Source organism: Morus notabilis, unplaced genomic scaffold, assembly GCF_000414095.1.
Source record: "Morus notabilis unplaced genomic scaffold, ASM41409v2 Scaffold203, whole genome shotgun sequence".
Lineage (NCBI taxonomy): Eukaryota > Viridiplantae > Streptophyta > Magnoliopsida > Rosales > Moraceae > Morus > Morus notabilis.
This window is the reverse complement of record NW_010361196.1, coordinates 206,324-218,045: the sequence shown is the minus strand read 5'-3', so window position 1 is coordinate 218,045 and position 11,722 is coordinate 206,324. Positions and strand designations below refer to the sequence as shown.

Below are 11,722 nucleotides of genomic sequence, written 5' to 3'. Positions count from 1 at the left end.
GAATCCGTACCGAGTAAATCAAAAGACACAAATCCATAAATAAGGGTCTGTTAAGAACTCAGGATTAAGATCATCCTATATATGACCATCGGTAGACTCAATTATAATTTCTATACTTAACGGAATTATTAGAAATTCATATTATGTCTGTGTCCTTGTTCCACATAATCTCATTATGCGAAATACACTCATTCAATATCTCGCCATATTAACAGTGCGGATAACACCGTTCCATTCTAAATGGGAATGACATGTATTAATAATGTTTTAATTAAAGATTCTGAACTTTAATTAAATTCATTATGAACATTGCTTTTTGATTATTATCCTTAAACATTATCCTCTCGTATATAACACTTATATATAGTGTTTAAGGTTACATAAATAATCATGGAATTTTCATTGATATTCACAAAATATTCATAAATATATGCACATAAAATAATGAATAAACTATTTTATTAAATAAATAATAAATATCCTATTACATCTCATGCTTCTAGGACACCATTCCCAACAATTACATCTTGCACCCAAAGGATTTAAGTTTGCAATCGTTGCGGTGGACTACTACATGAAGTGGGCAGAGGCAAAGGCTCTAACTGCAACCACGGAAGCGGTCTGCACCAAATTCATGTGGGACCACATCGTATGTAGGTTTGGGGTTCCCCACTCAATAATATCCGACAACGGAAAGCAATTCGACAACGCCTCAACACGCAGATTCTGCAATAGCTTAGGCATCCGGAAAGACTTCTCGGCGCCGATCCATCCACAATTAAATGGACAAGTCGAGGCGGTCAATAAGATACTAAAGTATACCCTCAAAAAGAGACTCGACGATTTGAAGGGGAGATGGGCCGAGGAACTTCCCAAGGTCCTATGGGCATACCGAACGACGAGCCAAACCACTACGGGTGAGACACCCTTCTCTATGACATATGGTGTCGAAGCAGTGCTCCCCATAGAAATTGAAATGCCGACTCTAAGAACCGTCGTCCATAACGACGATGACAACGCGGAGGGCATGAACGGAGAACTCGACTTATTGGAAGAAAAAAGGCTCGACTCCCAACTACGTCTCGCCGCCTATCAGCAAAGAACATCGCGATACTACAATAAGAAGGTTCGGCAGAGAAGGTTCATCCCAGGAAACCTAGTGTTAAAAAGGGTAACGCAGAGCACGAAGCCCAGAAATACTGGCCCACTGGGCCCAACTTGGGAAGGGCCCTACCGCATAAGGGAAGTACTACACCCCAGTACCTATATTCTGGAGACCCTCGACGGCAAAAGGATTCAGCACCCGTGGAATGCAGAACAGCTAAGGCTGTACTACCAATAATGTATGAAATTCTTACATATCTCAATTGTACATTCTTTATAAATTGAATAAATTGATGTATTTGTAGAAAGAAAAGAATTCACCCCTTAATAACATGTCCGTTTTAAAAACCAAGGTTATATTAAACAGACATGGGGGACAGAGGTCCACGGATCACTAAAAAAATGACACGACAACCCCAAGGGGTGCAATCGGCATCAAATCCTCCGAGGAAAGACGAAGACTTAGCAAAATTCCAAGGAATTTTCTAAGACGACGACCCCAAGGGGTACAATCGACGTTAGATCCTCCAAGGAGGAAAGACGAAGACTTAGCAAAATTCCAAGGAATTTTCTAAGATGACGACCCCAAGGGGTATAATCGACGTCAAATCCTCCAAGGAAGACTTAGCAAAATTCCAAGGAGTTTTCTAAGATGAAGACCCCAAGGGGTACGATCGACGTTAGATCCTCCAAGGAGGAAAGACGAAGACTTAGCAAAATTCCAAGGAGTTTTCTAAGACGACGATCCCAAGAGGTACAATCGACGTCAGACCCTCCAAAGAGGAAACGCCAAAGACTTAGTAAAAATTCTAAGGAATTTTCTAAGAAAGCGGCAATTACAAATCAAGGTATAAATTAAATCTATTGCCTTTTATATATATAAAGTGCATATCAAATAAAAGATGTCCGGATCAACAAAGAGTTACAAACAAAAGGGAGACAGGTAAAAATCCTTCAGGCCTCGCCGCCAGTCTCCGATGCTTCACCGTCACCAGGCGGGGAAACGTTGTCATCATCAGCAGGAGGAGGAGAGTTATAAAGGAAGCTCAAGTCCCACTCAGGAGGCTCCTTCTTGATTAGGTCGACAATTTGTTGACCCGCAGATTAAAAACCTCTGGTGCGGATGTCAGTAAGCTCCTGAGAAGCCTTGAACTCCTCAATAACCTCGGTGCGCCTAGCGTCGAAAGCAAAGGCAGCTTCTGCCTCAGCTTCCCTCTTCCCCTCAGTTTTTCCCTCAGCAAAATGCTTCTCTGCTTCCCCAGCTGCTGCAGACAACTTTTTGTCAGACAGGTCCGCCCGCTCCTTAAGACTCGCGACCTCATCTCTCAACTTTTGTAGTTCATCTTCCAAACTCGCCAGCTTGGCCAAGGCCATGTCCCTCTTATCGACGGCCTCATCTAGCTTCTTTTTGGCATCAGAAACAAGGGACTGAAGCCGGGCCTCCATTTCGTCCATCTCATTTTTACGCTCCTCGACCTTGACGAGGTCAAGGAGGTTGAGAATGGAAAGGACCAGGCTCTGAAAAGTTGAAGGTCAGAAAAACAGAAATGCAAGACGATGATTTAAAAAAAAAAAAAAAAAAAAAAAAAGGGGAAGAGTCTTACATGGATCTGGAAGGAAATATGTTTTTGCTGACGGTCAACCAAAGAAGATTGGGTGGCAGCAACCCAATGTGGCTCGAGAAAAGACTCATAGAGAGCCTGAAAGACAAGGGAAAAGCGAGGAGGAAGTTTCAGCATCGCCCTGATCTTGGCATCAGATATATCCGGGACTTGGAACTTGGGGTCCATAATTTTAGCCCCCGAAATAAGCACGCGCTTTCTCGGCGCCAGCGGAATGTCGACGTCAGGAATAGGGACCGTCGGCGTCCATGTTTCTACAACCGTTGTTTTTTCCTTTCGCCTCTTTTTCCGCACAAGATCCGCCTCTGACCCCAAAGGACCCTTGGTCTTCCTGCTCCTTGGAACGTGGGAAGAAGAGCTAGCTTTCTCTTTTCCCTTCAACGGGGGCGGTTGGCTAGGCGGGGGCTGTTGGTCCAACGGTGGCTGCTGGCTCGGCCCAGATTGCTGGCTGCCAGGAAGTTGGATCCTCAAAGACGCCATTTCTATAGGAAACGACGAGATTAAGATATAGTCAGCAGTGGAAAAGCCTAAGTCACAATAAAGAAAGGCGTCGAAAGCAAAGAATACCTTCATCGTTTAGGTGAAAGTATTGACGGACGGCGTCTGAATTGGCGGGGTCTGGGAGATCAAGGATTAAACCAGCGTCGCGAAGGTTTTTCTTGGTCAGAAGCGTTTCGATATGGCGAACCTTTGACGAGAAAGAAAAAGCCTTCTCGACCCTCGCTAAACTGTTCCCAGAGAACTACGGCCAGTCCTGACTGACTGTAATACGAAAGGAATGTCAGTGGAAGGACGGAAGAAGCAAAGTCAGATAAAAGAAAGCCAAAAGACTTACCCATGTTCCCAAATGCCGCCTGCACCTGCCTTTGACAGGGCAGGCGGTCGTTGGGATGAAAGTTGAAAGGCCCCCGAATCATGAAGAACATGGGTTTCCACCCATGTGACGACGAGGGAATGCCCAGTATAAGCTTTCGAAACCTGGGCTGAGACCTCCTGTGACCACTCAAAAAATACCACCCCTCACACTTGGCGACGTGGCATAACTTATACATAAATCAGAACTCATCTACAGGGAGTTCCATATCGAATCGCTGGTGCCATAAAATCCAGGCACCAGTGAAGCAGTACCAGAAGTTTGGCGCCAGTTGAGAGGGGGAAATGCCGTAAAAGTGGCAGTATTCTTTTACAAAAGGGTGGACTAGGAGGGTCATCCCCGCGGTAACAGCTCTAGTATAGACCGGAAGATATCCGGTCGGCGGCATGCTGGTTCTAAAATGCACGTCCGGAAGAAGGTATTCGAACCACCTCCCGTCAATGCACCCTTCCTTCACAGCCCGGATGATATCCTTGTTCCGGAGCCTTGACGCCACAACGTCGGCTGTGAAGAAAGGCCTATCCGGTTCACCACTCGTGGCAGCCAGAGGGGCATCTACCGTGGAGGCAGCCACCCCGCCTACATTGCCCCCCGTGAAAGGGATCCGTTCTACTGCCTCATCCAAAATCCGCTCGAAGCTATCAAATTCACTACCAAAGTTATTGCCTAGTGCGTATCTGGCTTCATGTCCAGCCCCGATGTCTTCTATGTCTCTCAGCACGGAATTGACGCTGGAAGACGAAGAAGACCAGGAGATTTCCACCACAGAAGGGGGGTCTGGGCGGATGACAGGAGAGTCCTCTCGACTGGGGGAACTTTGGGCCATTGTTCTGGTGATTAAAAAGACAAGAAGCTAAGTTAAAACCCTAACATCGAGAGGAAGAAAGGATGACTATTCTAAAATGATGACAACTCAAACGACTCGACTTGACGTCGACCATTCATATGAGAATGGTAACGGTGAGTGATCATAGGATTCCAGGTTCCCCAGAACCCAGAAACTGGAAGCGCACAGACAGCAAAGAGACGGTATCCAAAGCGGAAGGACAAAACAGAGTAAGTCTCCCTAACTCCTACATTCCGCACATTCTTTAGACATATACACATAGTTCAAACAAAAAGAATAGAAGGAGCCCGTGTATAAGAAAAACAAGCAGAGGATGGAGACGCTTACCGATGAAGAAGGATTCCTGGGAAAGTCTGGAAGAAAGAACGGTTGCGCGATACGCCTCGAAGAGCAGGAAGCACGAACCGGAGGCTAGAGAGGGAGGAGTCCGTCGGAGAAGGCGGCAGTCCAATAGGTGCGAAGAGAGTTTGAAGTCTTGAAAAAATGGCTCTCGAGTTCGTAGAGGGTATTTAAAGGAACGGACGTCCTCGACCCTGACCGTCAGATGAAGATTTTAAAAAAATCCAACGGCAAGGGAATCCAACCCGGATCTAACGGTGATAAAAGAGGGCGGGAAGCGGAAAGGTCGCGATCCAAGGGCCCGTTTTTGTCCTTTCAAAATAAGGTTGTACGTTATCATAAGAGACCAATCGACGCGACGGTTGCGTCCCCCGAAGGAAATCCGAAGTGCCCAGGCCATCATTGCAAACGGAGGCTCGGGACCAATTTTCCACACCCAAAGCACGGAAGGACAACCAAACCTAAGTCCGAGGCCACCCAAAAGGAGCCCTCAATCTGGGGGTAGCTGTTGTGTGGGAAAATATGACGGACGCGTGGACGGATGATAATGCGACACGTGGCCCTGACCACTCCCCACCAATCAGAAAACCATCGACGTCTACGAACCCTTCCTATTCCGCTGGACAGCGCGAAGCCCAAATTAGGACGACGATCCCTTATGGCGTCGACAGATCACGCTGTAGGCATGAAGATCCCTCGGCCGCAGGAAGGATCCAAAGTGGACGATTGGGCCAAGCCACGCTGACGACGAGGGGAACGTTCTTTAGAAGACATGACGGGTTACGTGCTTAAGTGGAAGACGTCTGCAGGCATTAATTGTAAGCTCTCAAACCGCCCTACATAGGGGACAGAAAAGTATTACGGAGAAGCACAGAGCCGTAATAGGAGACTAATTGGTTGAGTGAACAGTGCTGATTAGTGGGCTACGTCTGGGCCTACCAAAGGAGAGCACTTGAGTGCTTCTACCTATGAAGAAAACCCCCAAGCGAAGAAAGCCCGGTATAAAAAGAGAAAGACCCCAGTAAGGAAGGGGTTCGAAAAATAACCAGAAAAGAAGAGCAATGGTTGTAAACTATTACCTTCTAAACATAAATACAAAGTCACAGTGGATGTAGCTCTCATTTTATAGAGTTAACCACTATAAAAATTCCTTGTGTCATTTGTCCATGTATGATTTAGTTAACACACATGTTCAACAAATCCACACACGTTTAATACACCCACGGCCGGTAATCCAAAGGAAAACTAAGAGGTAACCCGGCCAGTTTTTTGTTGGCAAAAATTGACCGTCAACACGGCCTGTAGCAAGAAACGGCCTTCCCAAAATGATTGGCACTTCTCTATCCGCTTCATAGTCAAGAATGATGACCTCCACCTCAGTTGGAAACTCTATTGCCTTAAATACATTAAATGTCACATGCTCATCCTGCACTCGCATGGTTAGCTCACCTTTTTGCACATCAATTAGGGTGCGGCCTGTAGCAAGAAATGGCCTTCCCAAAATTATGGGCACTTCTCTGTCTACTTCATAATCAAGAATAATAAAGTCGGCAGGAAAAATGAACTTGTCCACCTTTACTAGTACATCCTCAATTCTTCCTTCAGAAAGTGCAATAGATCTGTCTGCGAGCTGCAAAGACACTGTGGTAGGCCATGCTTCCCCAATTCCCAACATCTTGAAAATGGACATCAGCATCAAATTTATACTAGCTCCCAAATCACATAAAGCCTTACCAAAATATTAGTTTCCAATTGAACACGGGATAGTGAAACTTCCCGGATCCTTCAGCTTGGGAGGGAGCTTATTTTGTAATATGGCGCTGCATTCCTCTGTGAAAGCCACTGTTTCGAATTCTCCAAACTGACATTTTTTAGTGACCAAGTCTTTCATAAACTTGGCGTACTTTGGCATCTTTTCTAAGGCCTCAACTAATGGTATGTTGATGTGTAGCTGCTTCAAAACATCCAAAAACTTACGAAACTGCCCATCTTGTTGTTGTCTCTGAAAATGCTGTGGGAATGGTAGAGGTGGTCGGCTGCTACTGCTGTTATTGGCTTCTACTGCTCCAGAATGCTATGGAAATGCTGCATCATTCTGGACGTCAGAATTTGGTTGTTGCTTCCTTCGTTGTTCTTCTTGTGGCTGAGTTTGCTGCACTTCCTCTTGGATTGAAGTGGGCTCTGTTTGTACAGCCTAAGGTCTTGTCCTTGGCTCTAACTCCTTTCCACTCCTTAGTGAAATAGCCTTGCGGTGTTCTTTCCCTTATCTACGTGGATCTTCGGTGTTGCTTGGGAGAGAACCTTGAGGTCAGTTGTTCAAAGAGTTAGCAAGTTGCCCCATTTGATTTTCTAAATTCCTCAGTGCTGCATCATGACATTAGATTTTGGCTTCACTCCTTGCTATAAATTCCTTTAGCAAACTCTCCAAAGAGCTAGATTGATCCGCTTGTGTTCTTTGTTGTTGATGTGAATAACCGGGTGGATATGTGGGTCTATAATACGCGTTAGCTCCACTAGAATCCGCTCCTTGGTTACTCCAAGCCATATTTGGATGTTGGCTCAACCCTTGGTTGTGAGGATTCAAATAAGGATTGCTGCTCCTGTTGAAATTAGCAACATAGCAAGCGGAGGCTGGGTTGGATGGGCAATCTTCATACAAGTGGCCCTCTCCATAGTAAACACAAGAGAATCCAGCAGTTTGCACAACATTTACCGCTACCGGCATGTGCAATTCTTTTACCATATTCGTCAAGGATGACATTTGAGCTGAGAGTGCAGTGATGGCATCAACTTCATAAATACCAGTAGCCTTCCTCACATTAAGTCTCTCGGTTGGCCATTGATAATTGTTGTTGGCCATCCTCTCCAAAATTTCATATGCTTCATTGTAAGATTTGGCCAAAATGGCTCCACCAGCTGCGGCATCAACTATAGTCCTTGTTTGCCCATTGAGACCATGATAAAATGTCTCCATTTGAATCCAATGGGGGATGCCATGATGAGGGCACTTCCGTAATAGCTCCTTGAATCTTTTCCATGCTTCATACAATGACTCCCTATCTGCTTGTTGGAAGGAGGTAATGTCGTTCCAAAGCTTGGCATTCTTTGTTGGAGGGAAGTATTTCATGAGAAACTTCTCTGCCAAATCATCCCATGTTGCCACCGAATCTGGAGGCAAAGAATTCAGCCATACCCGAGCTCTATCCCTTAAAGAATAAGGGAATAACTTTAACCTCAATGCATCTTCAGTCACCCCTGCTAGCTTGAAAGTATCACACACCTTCATAAATTGTCCAAGATGGAGGTGAGCATCTTCAGTTGCTATGCCACTGAATTGGCCCACGGTTTGGAGCATTTGGAACATCACTGGCTTAAGCTCAAAATGAGGCGCTTGAATCACTGGCCTCACTATTCCGGGGTTAAGTCCATGTAAAATGGGCACAGCGTAATCTTGAATGGCCCTGTTTCTATCATATATTAGTATCGGTTAGGGGACAGGGATGTTGGCATTTGCTTGCTGCCCATTGTTTCCTTCTGCCATTTCTCCCACTCTTGATAAGCCTTGTTGCTCCCTTCTCCCGGCTCGAAATGTTCTTCCAATTTCAGGATCTAAAGGCAGCAACTCGAAGTCTTACAGTGGATTCATGCAAATGGTATAATAACCTGAGAAATTAAGAACCAAACGAACGAGATTAAAATAAACAAACGAAAAACAAATTGACTCCAACAAATTTTTTAATGATTTCAATCCCCGGCAACGGCGCCAAAAACTTGTTGCGTGGTATTTATGCTTGCAAGTGCACGTGTCACAGACAAGTAATAAAGAATGAATAAGAGTGTCAATCCCACAAGGAATGAATCACCGAAAGTACGTGTTGGAAGTTATATAATCAACAAAACAAGTAATGAATGAATGTGGCAAAAATTCACTGAAATGATGTAAATAAAATGAATGCAAACTAAATGCGGTCTAAAGTGACTAACAGTAACAAGAATGTAATTATGGGCTGTAATTCAGTAGTAAAAATGAGCTTGGTCTACTAACTTCCCCTCAATTGCAAGTCTGACTAAAATGTTACCTAGAATGCTGCAGCATTTTACTATCCCTATCAGCAAAAACTCTTTGATGCATAAAGTTCTTCCGAATTAATTATGACTAAGGTTCCTTAAGCCATTTCTGACATATTCCTTTGCGAATCCAGCTCTAGGAAGGCAGATTTAAGCTCCGGTTTCATTAAGTCATGCAAGGTGAATCATATATTCCTATACCATCCACTAATCAACAACTCAGCAAGTTTATTGAACAAGCATTATTCAAGCTAAATCTGATTAAAACTAACCCTTCCAGTATTAATCTTAATCTTGTATCCTAAAATTGATGGCTAGTCAAGAATAGAAATAGGCATTAGCTCACATGAATGAACAGGAATAGTAAATGAATAGCATCTCAAAAACAACTTGTCATTCTTACAATCTTAGTTCCATTAGCAAACCTAGCTAAAGCAAATTAGTTCATAATAAGATTTACAAGATTCAAAGCTCCAGAATAATCCATAGCTAAATTAGTAGCTAAATAACAAAAGAAGGTTAAGCTAACAGAAGAAGAATGAATTTCAGCTGGAACTTAGATTCCTCTCTGGCCGGCCAAAATGTCCTTCAACTTCTAGCCCTCTTCTCATGTTTCTGATTCTTTTTCTGGAGTGAGTATTCTTTGTATTTCCTTCCTTCTTCAGCTCTCGTAATAAGCTTTTTCCTCTCTGGGTAGTGCTTTGTGTGTTTTTCTGGAGAGGGATCCTCTGTGTATTCTCTCTATGGAAAAATAGTCTCTGTCCTCTCTTTTCTATTTCAGCCCCGTTTCTCTCCTCTCTTTTTTTTGGCGGCTGCCCCTTTGTCTTAAGAAAACATTCCCTTCTAGGGCAACACAAGGGCTGAGCTGTCACTTGATGATGTGCACAGTGGACCACAATGACACCTGCTCAGCCAGCTCACACGGATTCCTTTTTGTCTGTTTTCTCCAGCTAGTGCGCTGACGTCAGTCATAGGCCAGCTGTTCCCAGAATGTTGCCAGAATGTCGCAACATTTAGCCCAGAAATTTCCTGCAAAGTGCGCACACAGCCTTAGTCAATTTTTCACCTCATTTTACTTCAAAACCATCAACTTTCACTTCACGAGGAGCACCAGTACGGAATTAAGCCAAAGTAAGTGTAAACTATACAAATCTAAATTAAAACACACAATAAACTAGAAAAATCACTCTTGGTCACACAATTTTGAGCTATAAAACCATTGGATAACTCTAATTTCTTAGAGTTATCACTCGTACCAACATGCGCGACCATGAGCATTGGGGGAGCGACCCAAACATTTAGTCCAACTACATACAAGGTCATTAATAAATGTTTATCAGTTATGATCTCCCATTAGAAGTCTGAGGATAATTACCCTCCCACTAGACTCTCGAGATCGAGTACGACACCTAGTCTCATTACCATAGCCTGTTACTTAGGTGGTGTCACGCCCCCCCAAACGGGGTGGGTGATGTGGAGCTCGATTTGGAATTGATAAAGCAGATTCCCAATCGGGCCCCACACTTAACTACATTAAAATATAAATAAATTATAGAATCCCGGAGCCTCTGACACACAGGGCTCCACCCCACAGGACATACAGTATCGTACATACATGCTCATGTAAATAATCATTCCAACAGACATCAACCACAGTCTAGTTAATCCAAATATTACATAAGTTTATAGAATTCTCAAATTCCTTACATTTGTATCAGAAGATGACCACAATCCTCACTTGATTCCAACAGCAGCACAACTCAGCTGCTCCGTAGCAATTATCCAGCTACTGTGCACCGCTCCTAGAGTCCCCTGGGAGGGGTTGAATATATTTAAAACATAACACGTGAGCGAAAGGCCCAGTAGGATATAATTTGAAATAAACGTTATAAATAAATGAATAATAAGTGTGCGAGGAAATACATGAATGAATAAGTAAATAAAAGAAGACATTCAGTCCCGACAGAACAGTCGAAACCTCACATCCTTTTTCTTAAAGGAAATATGACTGTAAATAACCGTTTTACAGGCTTCAGCAAGTAATTGGTATAAATTACTTACCTAACCAAGTGCCTCACCTACCCGGATTGAGTTTCGGGTTCTGTCCCTGAGGATGCACTCTCCGCATCCTATCTAGGCTTACAGCAATAGACTCTATTACCAGTTCACAAGATCTCTTTGCTTAAGAAATCATTCAAAAACATTTTGAAATCATTAATACGACCCCACGAACTACTCAAGCCGCGGGCCCCATGACTGGACAAGTCATGAGGTTCCATGACTAAACAAGTCATGGTTTTCAAAGCGTTTTCTTTCACAAATCAATCCATTTCTTTTAAAAAAATATTTTCAAGGCCAAAATCCTTTTTGAAAAAAGGCTCACAAGGAAAAGGGATAGAAATCCTACCTCGCACTATCAAACCTGGGACTAGCGTTGCCTTTTCCGGCTTCTGCTTGCTCAAGCCCCTTCAATTTGAATCCTCAGCGATCACTGAGGCAAGACAACACGTTAGGGTTAATTCTCATTCCTAAAGCGATCCAGATATCAATTTCCAACCATGATTTCCTATTAGTGTGCCCTAATCCATTTTCATGTTTTAAATTATCATTTCAAGGGTTTTCAATCTCAAATCAAGGATTAACAATGCTAATCCATTTATCCCAAGTCTCCAAATGAAGCTAATTTGGGTTCTCCCCGAAAACAGGGGTCAAAACAGCAATTTCAGGCCAAACAGGGTCAAACTCCGTGTCAACCGGTCGACCGGTGACAGAGCAGTGCAACACTACCGGTCGACCGGTAGTGTGCACACCGGTCGACCGGACAGGTCGACCGGTCAGCCTGCAATCCGGTCGACCGCATAGGTCGAC

The 11,722-nt window shown here is 43.9% G+C and overlaps 1 protein-coding gene, 1 long non-coding RNA gene and 1 other non-coding gene across 3 annotated transcripts; 1 reads left to right on the top strand and 2 right to left on the bottom strand.

Annotated features, from left to right (window-relative positions):
- Positions 1-7,163: 7,163 nt before the first annotated feature.
- LOC112091705 lies at positions 7,164-8,150 on the bottom strand. The gene has a single exon (XM_024165965.1). The coding sequence runs from the start codon at positions 8,148-8,150 to the stop codon at positions 7,164-7,166; it is 987 nt and encodes a 328-aa protein (XP_024021733.1).
- On the top strand, positions 7,777-7,883 carry LOC112091734. Its single transcript, XR_002902284.1, has one exon. It is a non-coding gene; the product is annotated as a small nucleolar RNA R71 (small nucleolar RNA).
- Positions 8,151-9,620: 1,470 nt separating the features above from the next.
- Positions 9,621-10,595, bottom strand: LOC112091724. The gene is made up of 2 exons (XR_002902274.1): positions 10,562-10,595; positions 9,621-9,883 (listed from the first exon to the last, which is right to left on the bottom strand). It is a non-coding gene; the product is annotated as an uncharacterized LOC112091724 (long non-coding RNA).
- Between the last annotated feature and the right edge of the window lie 1,127 nt (positions 10,596-11,722).